At 42.2% G+C, this 21,849-nt stretch overlaps 1 protein-coding gene and 1 long non-coding RNA gene across 2 annotated transcripts in view; one reads left to right on the forward strand and one right to left on the reverse strand.

Annotated features, from left to right (window-relative positions):
- fancl (FA complementation group L) overlaps nucleotides 1-1,252 on the reverse strand; it is a 38,154-nt gene extending 36,902 nt beyond the window's left edge. Inside the window, exons 1-2 of the mRNA XM_026190660.2 lie at nucleotides 941-1,252; nucleotides 364-422 (exon numbers count right to left, since the gene is read on the reverse strand). Of these exons, the coding sequence (XP_026046445.1) occupies nucleotides 364-422; nucleotides 941-1,027 (146 nt within the window). The 5' untranslated portion in view covers nucleotides 1,028-1,252. The remainder of the gene's footprint in view (nucleotides 1-363; nucleotides 423-940) is intronic.
- A 5,096-nt stretch (nucleotides 1,253-6,348) lies between these two features.
- Nucleotides 6,349-21,849, forward strand: part of LOC145419809 (uncharacterized) — a 264,957-nt gene continuing 249,456 nt past the window's right edge. Inside the window, exon 1 of the long non-coding RNA XR_013901143.1 lies at nucleotides 6,349-7,388. This is a non-coding gene — a long non-coding RNA (uncharacterized LOC145419809). The remainder of the gene's footprint in view (nucleotides 7,389-21,849) is intronic.

Below are 21,849 nucleotides of genomic sequence, written 5' to 3' on the forward strand. Positions count from 1 at the left end.
GAAGTTGATTCTGCCTGAAAAGAGCCTTTGCTTGATGATGTTGGTCATAACTACATGTGGGAAAGTTAAGCCATTTCATATAAATCTTATTTTCTTTTTATTCTTTGGAAGCTTTTATAAGTCATTTTCATGAAAATTATATATTTTTAAGGTATTTCTGTTTGGCACAGTTTTACCCAGCATGCCCTTCCTGATGCAACCCCAAAGGTTCTTTGAGTCTTTGGCTGGAATCAGCTTTTAGTTTACTAAGCAAATCTGTTAACTACTACATTATAGCAGCACTTTACTACAACTCCCTTATTAGACCTTATCCCGTATCACATTTAAAACATTTGTACAGAGAATGCAAGGGGATGCTTGTACTTGGCCTCCTTGAGCTGTCGATCTGGTGGGAGTACTATTCTCATCCTGAAGTCTCTTTCCTGGGGGGGGGGGGACAAGACAAAGCATTATTAAAGCAGATTACTAGCTCTGCGATCAGTGTACCACAGAGGTTAATGCCTTCTACAACTAACGCGCTAATGAAGAACACGTGACCGACCAACCTACGTTAAGGAATTGGATAATATTACGTTTCTTTGGGTGTTTCAAGAGACACATAAATAATAGAAATTTACTTTAGACCACGTTTTCAACTTTTTTTCATCGCTTTAATACGGCATGACACTCGTAGTAAGTAACTGCTTTCAAGATTATATACCAGCTTATGAAGTCGTTTCATGCGCTAATACAATTACGGTTCTGCTACCGATACTAATGTAAGCTGCTTAAAAAACAGGACGAATTTACCAGAAGTTTCTATAAATCAGTTAGATGTCTAAATATATGGTTTCCAGACAAGTATTTGCATCCAAAGCAAAAAATCTTTAAATTAATCGTTTTTTCAATATGACACTGACATACGTCCAACAAAAAACAACACACAAACGCATAATTTTACCTGAACAGTGATAAATCCATCGTAGACTGTCTGCTGCTTGTTGAGAGGTACAAGCAACGGGTTATCGTTTACCAGTGATTTCTCCATAAAACTTTCTATGACCTTTTACGCCTAAGTTTCCGCTCGCAAAGCAGGGTGGCTACTTCCTAGCTTGAGTTGGACCGTACAGACTGGCACTTTCTGATTAGTCGCTGACTTGAACCAAACCTGAGAAATTCAAGCTAAAGCTGTTAAACGTAGAATTAGCAAGAGGTGCGTTGACAGGAGAATCAATCGCAACCCCTGCATCCCGCCATTAAATCCCAAACAGTCGACGTCATCGAGTTGCTTTCAAAGACTTACAAAAAGTATCGTAATTCTGAAGTTTCTTGACAGTCGTTGGTGTGACGTTTAAACGTTAGTGTGTTGATGATTTTACTGATTAACTGCCGGTCTCTACGGAAGGTTTAACTGTTGAAATTACTGAAAATTACCGACATTATTGCCCATTATGTAATTGCGTCTAATTGACAGAAACATAATTTTTATTTTATATATAATCTTGCTCTCATCCCTTGGGGCAGGGGTGTCAAACTCAAATACACAGTGGGCCAAAATTTAAAACTGGAACAAAGTCGCGGGCTAACATTAATATTTATCAAAAAAAAATCTTCCTCCAGATATAGGAATGAATCTTTTCTTATGGACTCAAATAAGTTTTGCTGGAAAACTGAATATGGAACAAGCAAAGCTTAATACTAAACAATATATATATTAGCTGTATAATACCAGTAGGCCAGCTTCGCGGGCCAAATGTAATTAGGCTGCGGGCCAAATCTGGCCCGTGGGCCAGAGTTTGACACCTTTGCCCTGGGGGTTGGTGTGTTTCTCAAGCTCAGGTCTTCTACCAGACAGCCTTGAATTTGAGGGTCCTGTTTCTAGGACTACGCTCTTGTGGACAGAGCCCTCCGAAATGTGCCTGGAATTTGGTAAAGCCATTCTTCCACTTTTGGGGTAACAGCTCCTAATGCTCCTATTACCACTGAGACCACTTTTGACTTATCCTTCCACATCTGTTGTTTCTTCACCCCATGATGCTTCTCTATTTTGTGTGCTCCTTCTTCCAGTAGTTGCTTTCCACTGGGATTGTCATATCTATCACTACTTTGTCAACCGCCACTACATGTGATTGGTTGGCCTAGAATGCAGGTGTCAAACTCCAGTCCTCGAGGGTCGATGTCCTGAAACTTTACATGTCTCCCTTCTGCAACACACCTGAATAAAATTTAGTAGGTCCACAGAAGTGAACTGCATGCTGGTGATTCATGTTGCAGCAGCTCAAGAGTGAATGAACATGGTGCAATAAAAGCAGTTTTAGAAGTACTTTTATTTACCTTTTATTTAAATTTACTTGAGTAGGGTTAGTAGTTGCCACCTCTGCATGTAGTCAAGACTTGCTAATGACCTACAAATTCTATTCAGGTGTGTTGCAGCAGGGACACATGTAAAGGATGTTTCAGGATACCGGCCCTCAAGGACTGGAGTTCAACACCCCTGGTCTAGAACCTATTCCTGTTGTTCTTAACCACTTGTGGTGGTGTCTCCCATTAGGACTTGGGGACTTCTAGTCCATATGTGGCCCAGATGTTCCTCTGCACTGTCTCTATGGATCTGGTGCTTAGGGTTTGTTCTTGTACTGCTATGCTCAGATTCTCAGTTTCAAAAGTACCAGTTTGGCACCAGTATAGGATAAAACCTAAACGATACCCATCCCTATTTGGCAGATGCTCTGTGTTTCAGCCTGGATTGTGACTCTGACCTGCACTTCTCCTTGCTCTCCATCACTCTATGTCGCTCAAAGAACCATAGAAAAAGTGCTGGACTTCAGATGGACACCGTGCATTGTGTCTTGACATCAGTGGCATGTGTCTACTTCTGTGGCCAATTTATTATTCCAGCTGGGCATCTGATGATCAGAAGGGCATATGTATTGATGGCTTGGATTTAATTCCAACAATTCAGCTGACTTCTCAGCACCTGTCTTATTTTCTGGAATGTATTTGGCTGTGGCTGACCTTTGTGCATCTTTATCATGGTTCTAGTTGGCCTGTGGAATACCCAGACACTTGTAGCTATCCCCTATAACTGCTGTTCTGCCTGCTGGTAGGTCACCTTCTCTCACTTTACAGCCATTTGGCCACACATATTCCACACTTATTCATAATAGTTTTTTTCATACTTATTCATACACAAAAGTATCATGAGAGACAGGTCCTGGATGAAAAAGAGACACAACGAGATGTTGATTACTGACGTTTTACAAACTGCCAAACAAAGGCTCATAACTCTTGCCACTAAACTGAAGCGATATACCAGAAACACAGAGGCCAGGAGAATACATGGTCTGTTCTCCAAAGATCCATCTAGGACGTATTCTTATCTACAAGGGACCCAACACTGAAACTTAATAATGCTGGACAAAAATCTAAGAGTCTAAGAGAAAGAGTTGACACCACTGCCAAGTGCCTAGTGGACCTAAGAGCAGACCGCAGCAGTCTCCCAGAGCATAGCCAGTCAACATCACAAAGGAAGACATCCAAGAAGTTTCCAAAATGAAGAGCTGAACAGTACAAAGACCTGACATCATCTGCACCTACTGGCTGAAGAACCTAACAGCACCCAATGAGGTACTCATCCAGACTGATCCATCCAGACCCATCATAAAAAAATCCCTTTAAGGGACACTCAGGCATTTTAGACACGATGGTGAGTAGGCACAGGAGTCAATACGCAAGCACAGTTTAAAAAAATCTTTGGAAATAACACCAGAGGACCAAAGCAGGTTGACAGAGCAGTACACCAGAACTCTAAGACCAGGCAGACCAATCATGGATATGGGAGTGCTTGACACTGTACAAGGTTGATAGTGTGCTAACATTTATTAGCAACTCAGTGAGACTGTGGAAGACCACACCGGAGGCCTACTCCAAGGCAATCGCACAAGATGCCATCAAGTGTGGAATATTCCAAGTTGATGCACTGTCCTCATTGCTTTTCTGCATATGCCCGAACTCCCTCATCACTAAGACCAATTACAGATTTAGAGTGTCAAATAATACAATATTAAAAAGTATATTTTATAGCCTGGTAGAAAAATGTGTTTTAGACTATGGATATTCACCACTTCATAACAACTCTATAGGGATACAATTTCTTTTTTTAATCCATCATTCTGGATACCTGCCTATTTGATTGACAGGTATTTTCACACAGTCAGCTTTACCTCCTCATTTTCTTCTTTGCTTCAGATCTGCTAATTACAGCCACTGAAGTGGATCTTCCTGCTGTGGAGCTTTTATAATGTAATTATCTGTCAAAAATATGGCTTGCTGTGTCTTAAAGCCCATTCAAGAAATTTGTGCTTCAGTTTTAGTGAATCAGTTACTGTTTTCTTGGTATGCTATTAGTTTATTATTGCTAATTACTAGATACAATTATGTGAAAAATAAAGTTTTCATAGGACTCTATGTAGTCCTGTGAAGTCAATAGCTTGTAGAACAACAGATGAAGGTTGGTGGGCTGTAGTAGCTAAACTCCAAGCTAGGGCTGGGCCATATCATACCGTTCATGGTAATACTGGTTTAATGTTGGGCAACGATAAGAAAATGAAATATCGCGATAGAATTTGGGTAAAACGCGCATTTGTTTTCATACACACATGGCAGAAAAAGCGTGCCGGCAGCGACGAAGAATGAGGAGGGCGAAAGCAGATCGTTGAATGAAACGGATGAACCAGAATTGGTTTGTAAAAATGCTGCAACTTCAGTGTGGAACTGGTTTAGCTTTCAACCGTCAGATACACAACAAAGCACTATTTTTGGTAGCGCATGCTAGCGAGCCGGCGTTATTACCGTGTTTTTTGGAAAATACGGCACACTTAAAATCAATCCTTTGATTTTTCTGAAAATCGAGAGTGCCCCTTATAATCCCGTGTGCCTTATGTATGAATTCTGGTTGTGTTTACTGACCTCAAAACGATTTTATGTACACGGCGCTCGAAAATCTGTCAAATATTTTAGTACAACCTGGCCGCATGGCTACTTTGATCGACACATGACCAACAGATAGCTATGGCTTAGTATCTGCTCTAGTATACAAAAAAGTGTAAAATTACTCCAAACATGTCTTATATTTTTTTATATCTTTGATTTGATTACTGCTTTGCACACTCTTGGCATCCTATCAATGAACTTCATGAGGTAGTTGCCTCAAATGGTTTTCCAACAGTCTTGAAGGAGTTCCCATGCTGAGCCCTTGTTGACCCTTTTGCCTTCACCCTGCGGTCCATCTCATCCCAAACCATCTTGATTGGGTTTAGGTCAGGTGACTGTGGAGGCCAGGCCATGGCGCAGCAGCTATTTGACCATAAAGTCTCCTCTGAACAGCTGATTTAGAGATGTGCTACTGGAAGTCTGTGTGCCATTTAACTGGGCTCTAATCTGACGTGCTGTTATCTTGTGATTTCTGAGGCTGGTGACTCGGATGAATTTATCCTCAGCAGCAGAGGTGACTCTTGGTCTTCCTTTCCTGGGACGGTCCTCATGTGAGCCAGTTTCGTCGCAGCACTTGATGGTTTTTGCGAGTGCAATTGGGGATACATTCGAAGTTTTAGCAATTTTCCAGACTGACTCACCTTCACTTCTTAAAGTAATGATGGACTGTCGTTTCTCTTTACTTAGCTGATTGGTTCTTGCTACAATATGAATTCTAACAGTTGTCAAATAGGGCTGTCAGCTGTGTACCAAGCTAACTTCTGCACAACACAACTGATGGTCCCATGAAGACAAGAAATTCCACAAATGAACCCTGACAAGGCACACCTGTGAAGTGAAAACCATTCTAGGAGACTACATCATTAAGCTCAATGAGAGAAGGCCAAGGGTTTGCAGCGCGGTCAACAAAGCAAAGGGTACCTACTTTCAGGATTCTAAAAAATATGACACATTTGAAGTTATTTTTCAATTTGGTACATAATTCAATATATCTTGCTTCATACATTTGATCTCTTCAGTGTGTATCTACATTGTAGAACATTATAAAAATAGAAAAAAAAAACAAATAAATGAGAAGGTATGTCCAAACTTTTGACTGGTAGTGTATTTACCACTAAAAGCAGAGATGTTGATCATTGTCTGTATAGTTAATGGAACTTTAAGGTCAAGCTTGAGCCACCATTTAAATTTGGTTTTCCTTAAATTTGACACCACCTTACCATTACTCTTTAGCAGGTTTGTGTTTTTACAGAATGGCTCAGGAAGTAAAGCAGGTCATCTGCTAATCTTATGGTTGGTGGTTGACTGCTCCGACCGCCAACCGTACGATTAGCCAAAGTATCCTTGGGCAAGACATTGAATCCCAAGTTGCTCTTCGATGTAAAGTGTGAATGTGTGTGAATGTTAGTTAGAAGCCATTAAGGCATAGAAGAAAGTTTTTGTATTGGTGAATGAGGCGTGTTGTATAAAGTACTTTGAGTGCTCAAGTAGAGAAGAAAAGCACTATATAGGAATCAGTCCATTTCCCATCCATAAAAACACAAATAATTCTGTAGGGGGCTCTTAAAGAACACTTTTCTCCGTATATTAAATCCACCAGTGTCTCCCCTTAAACAGCAACCAGTAAAATCACCTCAACATATGGCAAATGAAACTCTAGAGATCCAGCAAATTCCTATTCTAATCCAATGACAACATGATTACTACAGAAGTGCTCCCCGACAATGCGCACTTGTCCTTCGGTTTCCTTTTGAGTCCCGTATTCATTTGCGGTGCTGCGAGCAGAGAATGGGAAAGTGTGATTATACAGTATAGAGCTGGTGAGGGGAGTGTGTCAAAGCGTGCATGCCACACAATGTGCCTGGAGAGATTGATGTTTTTGTCATCCACCTGCTTCAAAGCTGTAAAAAAAAGCCGGCTGATGCAAATAGAGAAACCTAGGCAGGCAAGCACACAAACAAAAGAGGGAGAACCTCACTGCTCCTCTTTGCACGTCTGTTTTTTTGTTTTTTTGTTTTTTTTTGAGGAATATCTGAGGTTTCTGTTTTGACGCACATTGGGCTCAAATGAACACTGACTCTGAGTCTTGTATCTGGGAGTGGGTAAGTGTTTGAATGCCCTTTTTTCAGTTCTCTTAGGGAAGTGGGAACAATTTAAGGCTGTTGTTGCTTTTTTTCTCTTTCTTTCTTTTTTAAATATGATGCATCGGCACAGTGGCAGTGGGAGAAGGAAGCAGCAGCAGAAGCAGCTTCCCTCCCTCTTTCTCTGTCTTTCTCTCTTGGCTCGCTCTCTCCTTCTTGTCACAGAGACAAATTCTGCAGGCGTGCGACACGGCCGGCTTTAATGGCATTCCAGTTGCAAAAAAAAAAGGGCGTCAAAATGTAGCATCTGAGGATAGCAGAGGGGCAATATAGGCGGTGAGCTCTCTGTGGTCTTCTCTGTCTCCTCTCTCTCTGTCTTGCTCTCTTGTCTGTCTGACCGCTCTCTCCCTTCCGCTGCCTCCAGCGCCGGGCTCCGTCTGGGAGAAGAATGATCTATGGTGCTTTGTTTATCACTGGCCATGGTCACTTCTCTGGAACGCAATTGGCTGGAACTACACCGTGTGGGTCCTGCACCCTGAGTCTCTCTCTCTCTCTCTCTCTCTCTCCCTCCCTCCCTCTCCCTCTCTTTGAAGGAAGACATGAGCAGGGGTGCCTTGTCCGACTTGCCTTTTTTATCTCTCTCGTTCTTCTTCTTTTTTCCCCCCTCTCCCTCCTCTCTCTCTCTCCGTGGCGTTTTGCATGTATCTGAATGATAATGGAACATATTGTTCTCTGGACCGCTGATTGATTGAATGGGTTGACAGCAAAAAAAAAGAAAAAAACTGTGTTGACGGCATTAAGGAATTTGTGCATGCCCGCTTGTAGATTATCTTGTGTTTTTGTCCTTTTTGAGCACCGTTTGAATGAATGTGTAATGTTTTTTTTTATCTGAATAGCATATTCTGCGATTTTTAAGCGCAGTGGGAGTGTTTGTGGCTTTTATTCTCGTTCCTATCTCAAGACGTGTTTTTTTCTTTGCTTCTTCTTTTTCTTCCACTAGTCAGATTCTAATGTACAAATTATACAGAGCATCTTTTCTTTATTTTATTATTCTGCATGTAATATGTCAGCACCAACACGCTCGGCACTCTCAGTTCCATCAAAGCCAGACAGATTTTGTTCACAGTGTAATCAAATTTCTGTTCTTTTTCCCCATCCTCAGTAAAAATCTTTTTTTTTGTTTGCTTTTCTGTTTGTATTTTAAGATCCATTTCAACTAGTTTTTAAAGCTCATCTGATCCATTTACTTGTGATTATTTTACAGGATTTGGAATCTTAAAAGATGTTTTTAACCTCGCTTACATGCAGATTCTCCTTTCCCTCACACAAACTGAGTGGGGGACCCATCTACTATCACTTTTCTCCCCCAAATATCTCGTAAGAGTGTGTGTCTGCATGTGTGTGGACCGATAAGTGCTGCGTGTGAAGTCTTAGCCCGTGGATTACAGGCCTCACAGATAGGCTTGTATCCAGACTGCTGTCTGACATGAGTTGATGGGATTACAGGAGCGGGCATCTGTCCCGTCTCTTCACACACACACCCTCACCACCACCAATCTATGGGTGGAATTTGGGGTCACCGTTTGTGTGTGTATGTGTGTGTGTTGTTAGGGAAGTTTTAATATATACATATTTTTTAATTAAGGCTGCAAAAACCAGATATTTTATGTGACTTAATGTGCAAATTGTTATTACTTTTCACGCTGTGCGCCCTGGTGCAAAAGGAATACAAGTCTGTAGATCAGGTTTCCAGATCTGAATTTTACCCTTCTAACTTTAAAAAATTAGAAGGTTGGAAATATTTTTGTTTGTCAGGCTTCAAGCAGCTGCACAGGCGCTGAAACAGCAGCACATCGTTTCTAAGGCTCAGTTATCGGTGTCAGTTGTTTCACCCATCCGTGCTATGACGAGCAACATCAGTGCTGTTTGCAGCCTGTCACACAGGAGGCCTTGCTGCTTTTCGTTTTGTATATTATGATATCATCATATTCATTAGAAGGGAAAAAAAGACATTGAAAGAAGTCACGTTGAGCTCACTGGTGACACTTTAGTTACACATCAGTATAATTTTTCTTTTCACATAATTGTGAAATATTAAGGCTGGGAGGTTCCATAGTAATGCATAAATAATAATAACAATGATTAAATGCTTAAAAATGATGCCAATTTCTATACTGTGTGTATGTAGTGTTTGCATAGTGTGGTTATTGAATCGGGGTGTGTGTAATGGTTTCACAGTGCATGTGATTTTTGGCATTTTAAGCTGTGTGTTTTTATTTTATTATATTACTCTAATACTGTGAATACCTGCTCAGGGATTGTGTATGCAAATTAGTTAGTAGCTAAATCTGCTAAAATTCATTTTCTCTATTATAAAATCAGTATTTTTGTGCATGATTCTTGGAAAATAAGAAACAATTAATAAAGTAAAATAAGTGTAGGATTAGAGTTAGGTTGGGAAAATGATAAGAAACTAAAAAATGTCACACATCAGCAAAGGGTTAGGGTTAGCTTATTTCTGTTAAAATCTAAAAAAACAAGTAAAAGTTAATCAAACCCTGAATATAGATGAGTTGCTAATAATAATATTTGTGGATATTAAGAGGTTCAGTATTTTAAGTTGTAAGAACAAATACATACTACGTATAAAAATGGCAGTGCACAGAGGCTGGATCGCACTTGTGTTAATCCAGTAGTCTTATTGCTTGTGAAAGAAAGCTGTTCCTCAGTCTGCTACTGCGTGGTGTATAAAGGAACAACAGGCTGTTGTGTTGTGTCCTTTATGACTCTCGGGGACCTCTTGAGGCACTGCTGGGTTTACGGCTCTCGCAGACTTGTGCAGCTTGCACCCAATGATGTGCTGAGCAATGCACCACCCTCTGTGGAGCCTCACGGTCCTTGCTGATGTAGTTGACATATCGGGCAGTAAAGCAGTCCGTCAGACGGCTGTCTTTGGTAGAAGTCCCCGCAGATTTAAAGATTCAAGCCAAATGTCTTTATGCACTTAAGGACACACAGGTACAATTTTGCTGGGTTTCTTTCTTTCTTTCTACATTGGAGTGTAACTAGCCCTTCTGAAGTCCTTGTGAATAGGGACTCCAGGTATTCTAAATTGTCCATTTTGCTCCACCACTGTGCTGTTGAAGGCTATTAGGAGGTGAAGCCCCCCCACCCCTTGTATAATCCACAGCTCTTTAGGGAGAGGTGGTTGTTGCTGGCTGTTGTTCCAGAGTGGTAACTCCTTCCTGTAAGGCCTTCTTCTTGCCAAGGGGAGATCAGTCCCATAACTGCTGAGTGGTCAGGTGAACTTCACAATGCTGTTTGTGGCCTTTGCTGCCGCACAGTTGTGGATACTGCAGAGCTCCCAGTGTGACGCTGTGTCGATTCGTCTGTCCTGCGAGAAGAAAAGTCTTTGGAGGCCTGCGGGAGAATCGATGCAGGTAGCATTTAAGATTGCTGAGAAAAAGCACGCCCTGTGTATGTGTGTTATTTCTCTCCCATTAGTTCTGACCCTCTCTTTGCATCCAACGCTTTGTTTTAATCACTGGGCACCACAGGCATCATCCCTCCCAGCCGCACCACGACGAACCTTTGCGCGAATCGGTGATGTCTGTTGATACCATCCAAATAGTTTCATCATCTGAGCCGGGTGGAAACCAAAGCCATGGATGCAAGTCCACTTGAGCTGATTAGCGTGTGGAGTGTGCTTGTTAAGGCATACTGTGAAGTGTGCTTGTTACATATACACCCCTCATGTTTGATTACTGCTGGCGCTTTACGACTGGCGGCTGTGTACAGAAGCACTGCTGGGATCTGATGTGTCCAGCTCCTGTTTTGACAGCACGATATTTATACCTGTTATCATCATCCAGCAGTTTGCCATCGACATATTCAGGGTTAGAGTTATGGTTAGGGTTTGGTTAATAGGTTTGCCTTTTTTAAGAAAATGTCGAAAACAATAATGCCAAAATGTGCCATCTTGTAGTTTTTGAAAATTTACCTTTTTAACTGATAGCTGCAAAAAAAAGGTTGAACCCTAACCCTGGGGAGGTTGCTTGTCCCTAAGTTATCATGTGTAGTAACCCCAACCCCAACCCTAACCGTAAACAATTTAAAAAAAAGGGTTAGGGTTTTTATTGATGATGACTGAGACGTCAGAGCGTTATAAATTAAATTTATGAAATCACTGTAGATTAATGTAGACATTAATGAGATCCTATGACTAACAAGCTATAAAATATTAGATTAAGTTATCCTATGTATTAATCCCTCAAGCCTCCAAAAAAAGCTCTTTTGAGCTTGGCTTTGCCTGAGTACCACCAGCAGAATATGTTATAACATATGCTGCGTTATTGGACATGCTTCTCTATAATGCATGCATTTCAGCAAGAATTCCTCTGTGATTTTGCAACTGATTCTAACACAGATTTAAAATACAATGTGAAAAACTTTGGGTGGGTGGTGAAATTGCCTGCTGTGAGTCTCCATCTGGCCTGTGCAGTGTTGGAATGGACCATCCTCCTTCACTATGCCAGGCCCGGAATAAAGCCTCACTTTAAAGGATCAATTCTTTTATTATTGAAGTAGGTCTCAGTAGTGCAGGATAATACATTCTACATTGATCCCCCTCCCACCCAACCCTACCCCATTCCCTACTCCGCTCCTCTCTTCCCCCCCCTAAAAAACCTTTATTGCCATTCCTTCCAGTGAGGCTCACATTAAAAAAAGAAAGAAAGAAAAGACATGTTCGACAGAATAAAGATTTTAGAAAGTGACTGGAGGACAAATAAGCCCATAAACTAGGGTATTCACATTTTAGTGGGAAGGAAAGACAGGGGGAGAAGAAGGAGTCGGAGTTGCCAGCAGGCTTTTTGAATATCATTACCAGCTTTGCAGAGAGAAATTGAAATCATAAGCATAAGGAAAGTACCTGGTAATTAAAACTGTCTCGCCACACCGAGGCTTTGATACCTGCTCAACAAAAGTATACGCGAGTGTATGTGTAAATGAGTGTGTGTGCGCGCACATGCTTCTTGCTTGGATGTACATATTGTGGCTGCATACATTTAGGTGGCACACAGCAGAGGATGTGAGAGTGTGTTTTACACTTTTTACCCCGTCTGTCAGGAGGATGCCTGATGACGCGCTGCATGGTGTGGATTGCCGTGCGCCGTGTCTCTCTCTCTGGAGACGCAGGCAATATTTGCAGCGAGCACTTCAGCTGAGCAGGAGTGAGCGTGTTAAAACGTATTTATTTTTGAAGTCATGTGCACCATTTAGATTTTTTTTTTGTGATATTCACACAGAAAAAAACAGAAAACAGGCTTCCTTCATGTTTTTTTGTATTTAGTTTTGTGGCCTGTGCTGGGGGGGGGCAAACAGCTTGACGTGTCTGTATCAAAATCAAACCCCCGAAGCATGCGTGCCAGACCCTTATTGAACAAATTTGCGCCAGTGAAGCCAGCAGTTGAGGACATTAATGATCTGGACCCACTGGGGTCTGGTGCTCAGCGCCCACAGGCTACCCGCTCGATCCCCAATCAATAGCTTTTTATTAAAATTGTTTGCGAGGCAACACAAATCCATATTGTTTTGCCTCGGACAGGGGTGGCCCGTGTGAAATATGTCGGACATATTTATATATTTTTTTCCACACGAATGCGTAAAATGATTGGCTGATATGCATGGAGAAGAAAAAAAAACACACAGGGGCAGTGGTTTGGCTTTATTGGAATATCCATTTCAGCATTGATTTTCATAAGAGATGCATTTGTGATTATCTTATTTTCTCCTTCCTCAACAGGGTTGAATTACATATCATATCATCCCTGGTATTAAGGCAAAATTAATAACACAAGTAATTATAATACTTACGTCTAATGATATGCTGTGAGGGTCCTATTGATTCAGTCGAGATGCATCTAGGGGAAATGGCTTGGAGCTCTGCCTGGCGACTGGCGCTACCAGCATGCTGCGCTCTTGACAGCACAACGCTAGGCTCAACCCTCAATCCACACTCAGCATCACTTACACTTAAAAGCCACTCCGTGCTCAGCGATTAAGCTCGCTTATCTACTCGCGCTTGTTTTCTCCTCACGTAACCTCTGACACCGGCCGGTGCAGTCACTCCTGGCTGGATGTGAACTTTCTCTGTGTGTGAACCCTTTCCTTCTGTTTTAATTTTTTTTTAAAGCTATCGAACAAGTACTGTTTAAATTAAACTTTTAATTTCTTACTTTTCCAACATTCCTGAAACAATTAACACAAAGAATATCAGTATTGAAGTAGGTGTCACATTTTATTCCATCCGTGGTTTTTGTTCTCGCCGAGTGGCCGTCACTGCGCGCTCCTGCACACAAATCTCACTTTGAGACTTGCTCCTCCTCGAATACATACACACCTATGTATGTCTTGCATCCTCACAGTCTTCTAAAGATCCACTTAAACATGTCATTTTTACACCGCAAACAATGCGCAGACCTTGTGAGTAATTCCTGTCAATTTTAAAGAGAGAAAAACCTCCACCATCTCGCCTTTTGATTTATTGCTTCTTCGTTTTTAGTCGCCTTTTTTCAAACTCACACTAATCCCAGTTTATGCTCGCATGCAGCTTTTTTTTGGTTTGTACTCCATCTTGCTGCTTCTTAATTTTTTATTTAAAATTTTTTTTTTTTTATCTTTTAGTGTTTTACCTGGTTAAAGAGAGGAAACGTGAGAGAAAGATGAGGACGGAAACCAAACTCTGGCCTTGTTGATTCTCAAATCTGGTAGACAGGATACTGCCAAAAATAAAATAAAAAAAAATTTCTAATCCAGGCTTGACTCACAAGTATGAAAATGTGGAGCTGTTAGATGTGAGAAGCTGCATGATAATCATGGAGGGAAAACACATTCGATGGGTTGAAATTTTTTTTGCTCTATCGCAGGGATCTGACCCAGCTTGGCCTTAGGTAAATTCTTTAGATTGTCTAATTTTTTTTAAAAAAGGGTTCAATGTCCACGATTTTTCGTCACACTGGCTGTTCCATAAATTAGACCTCCCTTGCTCTTATCTCATCGTGTCGCTGCATCGTGAGGAAGACGAGCTGCCTTTGAGGTGAAAGGACAGTGGGCTGCAGTTGCAAGTGCTGACCAAAAGAGGGCAACATGATGTCAGAATTATCCCCCCCTCCACCACCATCGCCGCCACCATTACTACTACAGCCGCTGCTGCCTCCTTTCACAGCCAAGCCCGAAGCCGGTGCACAGGGAAGAGTTTCGCTGAGGGGGTATAGGTGGCTGGGTGCACCGTCACTCAAAGCTCTGCCTCGCTCTCTTGGCAACAAAGCTGGCCGCCTTGTCACGTGGGCGCCACATGGATAAACTTCTTCACAGGCGTAGGTACGGCGTAGGTACGGCAGCCCCACTTTAAAGAAATAAAAAAAGAGCAGGGATGGTGGTGGGGTAAACGGGGGGATTAAGCATGACGCTCTTCCCTTCTTACTCTCGCTTCAGACCCCGAAACGTGGTTTGGGCCCTCAGCCAAGCACGTGTGGCACTTTGTCCTGATCCCAAGCTCGTTTTGATTTTGTCATATTTGCATTCTGTCTCTCGCTTACTAACTGTTTCCCCGCCGCCTTTGATGGGGTGAAGCGCGGTGGCCGACATTTATTGAAAAAGGCACAAAAGAGCAGCGATAGATCACATGCTAACTGACACCTTTTTTTGCCATTCCCTGTTTTTGGGGGGCTGTAAAAATCCCACAGCCCATTTGTTCTATGATGTGACAGCATTGATGATAGGATGACAGATGTCTTACCAGCCCACCCCGTCGGTGCCAGCAGCCACCACCGCCAGTACCCCAGCCTCCTCCTGAAACAGTTTGCCCCTCATTCGGTGGGAGTCCACAGCTGCATTACTCCAGTATGGCAGTACTCCCTTAACCCTGCACACCCCCTCCTCCTTCTTCTTCTTCTCCTGGAGGCGCCCCCCTTCTACCTCCCCTCTAGAGGAGAGAGTGATAGGCCTCTTTGGCACAGCGCTGCCTCTTTGTTCCCTGCCAGGTTGGCTCCAGGAGGCAGGGTCAGCTGTAATTCGCTGTGCGGTCAGTAGAGGACGACATGCCCTGCACAGCAGCAGGGGCTCCGGGCCTGGAGGAGCTGACACTTATTGTTCACATTAAAAGGGACTGTTATATCTAACACCAGTGTTTGTTAGCGGTTATTAATAGAGAACAGTCTAATCGCTTGTATTTTAATTGGTTTTACATGCAGTAGCACTGCACTGTAATACATAATGCTGCAGTACTGCCTGTAGAATTCAATTACATCTGATGTGATACAGAGATCTGGGTGTGAAAGAGCTGAATAATTGATTAGTCAACAGACAGAAAATCAACTAAATGATAAATGATTAATTGCATAAGAAAATGCAAAATAACATTTATTTCACGTGGCATTTGGGACTAGACGCGCCGCTCTAATGTCGCTGCTTCAGCTCTTGTCTTCCTTATTAGCAGCAGTGAGGTACTCTTTAGCAAGGTGTTTAACCCCCAGTGGAGCCGCTCAGGGGCCAGTAGGTGAGGCGGCGGGGACCGAGGAGAATTGAGTTGCGTCTGTGTTCGCAGGATCCCTGTTTGTCGTCTTCTGTGCACAACTGTGTCTTTATTGTTTTATCATCTCAGCTGAAAAAGACTGTACAGAAACCAGGAGAGGGGCGCTTGGCACCACGGTAGAGCAGCGGTGTCATCTAACAGCAACGAGGTTCATTGTTTAAGCTCGTGTGTAAATTTTGGCTTCCACCCAGAGTCCAAAAACATGCATATTAATTTGTAATTCTATATCACGAGTGTTTCCAGAACTTTGAAATCAGGTGAAATCAGGTGAAAAAGAATATTTGATTTTTAAAAAGTAAATACGGTGATACAGTGTAAAAACTGGCTTAGAAAACATGTAGGTATGTTTCATGCTCATGTGCAGCCCTTCAGGCTCAGATGCATTACATGAAAAGTAAGAATTTTGTATTGAAACACTGATTTGCAACGTGGCTTCAGTGAAAGTCTAAACATACTTAAGCAAAAGTACAAAAGCTCACAATGTACTTATCATGCTTAAAATAAAAGGCGTATACATATTATATCATCAGATCACGATTAATGATTTATTATTATATGTATTTATCACTTTAATGTTTCAGGCGGAGATGATCTTATTTCACATATAAGTACATTGATATTTCAAAATATGCAACATTTTTTAAATGGCATGGCATACAAAGAACAATAACTGGATACTAAATATCAATTCAGTCAATTTTAATGTGAGGTAAAGACCCCACGATGATTCCAAGAAAACCCCCAAAATTGGATGACCCCATATGAGCAACAGTGGGAAAGAAAAACTCCCGTTTTACCCTTTAAAGCCGGTCGGAGCGGTCACTTCCGTTTTGCATAACTATTTTTAAATCCCTGTAGAACCGGACCCACTTAAGCTAGCGCAATAATTTTTTTTGCATATGAAACCGGAGGAGTTGTACTTACATCTTATGCCACCGGCTTGCCCTAAGTCACGGTTTCCTTCCACATAAAGCTTTGCAAAAATTGCATAAAAAGCGTTTGCAGTAACAAAAACATAATATTCCAGAAACACGCTTTGCCGATCCGATCAGCTGTTCGTAACACTTCCTACGTTGGAATAGACGTCAGCGTGAACTATCGCATATCCGCCATTACCTGGCCAAAACCAGAAGTGACGGCATTTTCACGGAAAATGTAGTTTTTTACCTTCAGGGCCTTATAAGCCTATATTGGTGTTTTTAAAATTAATTTTTGACTTTAGGCTTTTCTGAATAGTTTCTGGGATGCTTAGAGCTCAAATTGAACTGCTGGAAATAGTTTATTTTGATGCACATGCTGTTTGTTTAGGTTTTTTTGCAAATTATATAAATATATAAAAATTGGTGTATTTCAAAAATAAAACTATGAAGACACTCAAAATAAATTTCCTGTTGTTGGAAACTATTTTGTGCAACTTTTTTGTATTTACATTTTTGAGGGATAAACCTATTAAATGTCTCTAACTAGAAATATATATAAATAAAACAAACAATTTTCAATTTTTTTGTAGTTTATTGCACTTTTTGGCAATTTATGTAGTTACTATAGACTTAATGCATACATATTATTAAAATTTGGCCTATAATGGTTGTATTGATGTATAGCAACTTGAAATGCTCTCAAAAATGGCACTACAGCATGTAAAAATGTAAAGATAAGCTCTAGCGGACTTGGTTCTATGGTAGGTCTTAAAGGGTTAACAGGAGAAACATCCGGAAGAACCAGACTCAGGGAGGGGCAGCAATCCGCCATAACAGTTTGGGAGTGGGGCATAGATGTAGTGGTGTAAAATATATTAGAGCAGGAAAAGAAAGCAGCATAAAGTATAGCATACAAGGGTTAAGTACACAAGAGTTCCTCGAGCTCACATAGGCAGTGTTAACCCAACAATCACAGGAGAAACCAGAGCTCCTATAGAAAACCTGCAAACTCTTCAGAGAAAGGCCTTACCTGGGTTTGATCCTAGGACCCTCCTGCAACAAGGGAACACCAACACTGTAGTTTTATCTACTCGAGTAATGTCCTTGAATATTAATAAATCAGGTTACCATCCACCTTTTGTCCATGCACTTATCAACTGAGGTTGAGAACTATAGTCAACTGGAACTGGGTCCACTGTGGGACCACCCATACCTCCCCTCTGGACATGCCCCTGTTCTAGGGGTGGTTGCCAGGTAAATAATCTGCTCTACAGACGAAAACCGTATTTAAAAATATGTGAGAAATATGTTGTAGTGTAGAGCACTTAGAACACTGCTCTCGATCGCAGTTGATCTCAACAGGGAATTTTAGCAAACACACGGAAGCACTCGTCTCTGAATAAATAAATGGATTTAAAACTTTTATATAATTCCATTTTTATACAGTTAAAACGTTGCAGACGTCACCCCGGAAACAGGAGCATGTTCGCAAAGGCCTCGCAGCACATTGCTGAAATGCTACACGTTTCTCGATCGCTGTGAGCCTGAAAACCACAAAAACGACACAAAAACAGGCGTACTTGTGAAAATGACACCAGGTCTGGTCCTGACTGCCACACACACACACACACACACACACACACACACACACACACACACACACACACACACACACACACACAGTCTCCTGTAAGATCCCTAATCCCGTGTGCACCGCACAGGAAACAGCAGGTGCGTTTAGGCTCCCTCCATGTTAAACAAGCTCCTTTATATTGTCTGAATGCTGGAAACAAACTAACTCATTAGAAACACACACCCTGCTCCCTCTTTTTTGGGGGGCGATATTTTATCTAGGCTAATGCCGTACGATATTTAGACTTCTGCTGAACTCGTCATTTCGCAACATCACTAACATGCGCGTGCATATTTATTTTTATTGCCTTTTTTCCTCCTCTTTTTTAAAAACCTCCCCCTTCTTGCCAGGTTTTTGTAGAACATTTAGCTAATTGATTATCACATGCCTCGGCCTTATCAGCAAACCGTTATTTTGTAAATGAATATTCAGGAGAGATTTCTCCTCTCTTCGCCTTTGTAGTACATTATTTGTGGACAAAATATGCAAACATTGAGGAAAAGGCAGCTCGCTCTTCTGCCTCGCTGCCTAATTACATTTTGCGCTCGCACCTATACAGAGACGCGGCGTGTATTTATAGAGGAGAATGAATTCACACACACACACGCACACTCCCCCGGCTGCAATCGCATGCCAGGCATCTGCTTATGAAGTGGCTCTTTTCTGGATCTGCAACTGTACCCCCACCCCTCCACCAACCGTCCCCTCCAATCTTTCTACAAGAGGAAAAGAGAGAAAGGAGCTTAATCGCTCTCGTCTGTTCTGACTTTCACACACACACACACACACACACACACACACACACACACACACACACACACACACACACACACACACAGCACCCTTCTCTATCACAAACCCCCTTAAATATCCGCCGCCTGGCTCATCTTCTGTGTGATCAATTTGACTTGTTTATGTTTACGCACCGGCGTTCTTGTTGTCGCCGCCATCTTTGTGATGAGGAGCTCTCTTAGGGGAGGAGAAGAGATGGACAGATGGATAGATGGAGAAGAGGGGGAAGGAGGGAAAGGACGGACTGACAGGTGGAGTAGGTGGGAAAGGAGGAGGGTGGATCAAAGAGCGAGGGGATAGAGTGACAGAGGGGGATTTGACGCTGAGAGGATGGAGAGCGGGGAGGTTTATCTGCGACATCCCTTGTCATCATATATGTAGATGCCTTTTGAAGTTTGCGGCGTGTTCCTGAACCCGGTAATGCAGCGCACTCCAAAAAACCCACAAAACAACAACAACAACCCCCCCTCCAAAGAAAACCTAGAGCACCTCATTGCGCCCAGTTAGGCTGCGGCGGCTAATCGTGCTCGCCACAACACACTCTGCTTTAATTTTAGCCATAATGATGGCAAGAAGGGCAAAATGATACTTTAAAGAGCAGAGGAGAGTGGAGGGAAAAGAGAGAAGAAGAGGGGAATGAAAAAAGTGAAAAAAAGGGATGGAGGGAAGAGGGAGACAGAGAGGAGCTGTGAAGGTGATTAGTTGTACTGGCGGATCTTTGCGGTGGAGGAGGTTGGAACACTAATCCTTGCTTTGGTTGGAGACATTTTCGCGCAGTAGGTCCCTTCTTTCCGCCCCCTCTCAATTTTAAGCCCCGTGTCAAGCTCAAGCCCTTCTTTTCCAGCACTCACTTGCTCTCATTTCCTCTGCCTTCTGGCAAGCCCTGCTATTTATAAGAAAAATCATTTTTCTCCTTTTTTTCTCTCTCTCTTTCTCTGTCTCCCTTTGCCTTGCTCTCTTTTCCTCCTTTAAATCTTTCCTGGCGTGTTTGATTTTCTGCCTTACTTAGAGAAGGTGCCCAGATGAGTGGCAGCCGGCCAGGGCTCGTCTCTCTCCGCCGCTCTGTCCTCCCTCCGCCTTTCGTCTTCCTCCATCTCCCCTCACATGTGGTCGTTTTAACAACGTAAACACACGTCTTTAAAATTTACATCGGGAAAATGGCAGCGAGACGCTCTCGCTGTTGCTCCACCAATGACTAGCTCACGTTTCCAAGCGTCCCCGCCGCTTTGCGTAACCAGTGTAGCGATGTGAATTGGCCCTCTGCCCAGACAATAAGCCATAGATTTTTTTTCTTACAGTATGACATCATTTATCCAGTGCATTATTTTATTGTTTTGGCTGCTTTCTAATTTGATGGATCTCGCTGTTGTCTCAATCATCAGCATCGCTTCTCCTGCTTAATCTGTTCCGCCAAAATGAGGAAAATGTATGTATTTAGAACACTACTCCTGCTGCTGCCTCAGATGCACGCACTGATGAGCTTTAATCAGGACAAAATAGTATATCTACATATATATTTATATATATATAGATACCAGCTTTGGCCTGACTCACTACATATAAAGAAAACTTCACTTTTCACATTTACATTCATGCCAAACACTCCAGGGCCTGTCAGTGCTCGGGGCCAGATATCATACAAACTGCCATTGATTTGTTTGTCCTTTGGCCCTTTTCCATGGTTTGGGAAATGAATCATTCTTTTTTTTATATATTGTTGTTGTTCGTCTTGGCATCATCTGTTTAATCCATACACTCCATGTTTTCCATAAATAACAGGGCAGAACTCGGCTTGGACCGGCTTGTAATGCTCAGTGCTTTTGTTCTCAAAAGGATGACAGCAGCGCTCGAGGTGCTTCACGCAAACACACTCACACACACACACATACACTTAACCGCTCTTTTAGAGGTAGATTAAATTTAGAGGGAGAGAACAGAAAGGATGTACACGGTCAGATCTGCAAGGGTACAAGTTCACGTTTCATGATGCGTGCACGACAGTAAACGAGGGACATGCGAGCTTTTGAATCGTGGAAGTAACTCATCAGCTTTGAATAGCACAGTTTGAAAGGTTCAAGTTACACAGGATGTCTTATTGTTTTTATAACCTTTCAGCTTCTCTCCATTTCCTATTCCTTTTCTCCATCTTTCTCCTGCAAGAGTGGGCAAAATTAATTTCCTTGACCTTTGCCTGGCCCCAACAGTGTAGGGGTCAAATTCCAGCGTTCATTACTCAACCGTTTTTATTTCACTATGAAATATGTGTGACTGGATAACGAGAGCTTGGGGAGTCCAATTATACATTTTTTATTTTCTGATCCATGGGAGGAAAAAAATGAAGAAAATAATTAAGAGAAAATAAACAGCTACCTGGTCAGATTGGTAGTTTAAACAGGGGCTTAAAAAAGACTAAGTGGCTGGGTTTTTCTCATGTGTGTGTGGATTTGGGAGGGGGTGTGTGCATATGGAGTTCATGAGATGGTAGCGTTTGCTTCTAAATGATCGTGTCGTGTATGTGCTTGACTGCAAATTTGCAGACTCACACGTGTGGGTACATACAGACAAAAAACAATCTCTTCTTTTACGGCCTTTGAAGGTACCTGCTGTATATCAACCTCAAACTTAAATCGCTCCTCTTATTTTTCATGAAGGGGTGTTTGGGGCTTTGTATGCATTTCCAAAGGTTGGTTTACACTAATGGACACCAAGGCAATTGTGCCAGGTGTGTGCTATGGATGTAAGCCCTGTGCAAGCACGATAATTGTGCCACTTAGCAAGCCCAAGCTGTGTGGGTTTACCTCCAAATAACCTTCCCCAGCCTTGGATTCTGTAGCTAACAGCTGCCACGTAGTAGTATCA

The sequence above is a fragment of the Astatotilapia calliptera genome, chromosome 13 (assembly GCF_964374335.1).
Source record: "Astatotilapia calliptera chromosome 13, fAstCal68.1, whole genome shotgun sequence".
Classification (NCBI taxonomy): domain Eukaryota; kingdom Metazoa; phylum Chordata; class Actinopteri; order Cichliformes; family Cichlidae; genus Astatotilapia; species Astatotilapia calliptera.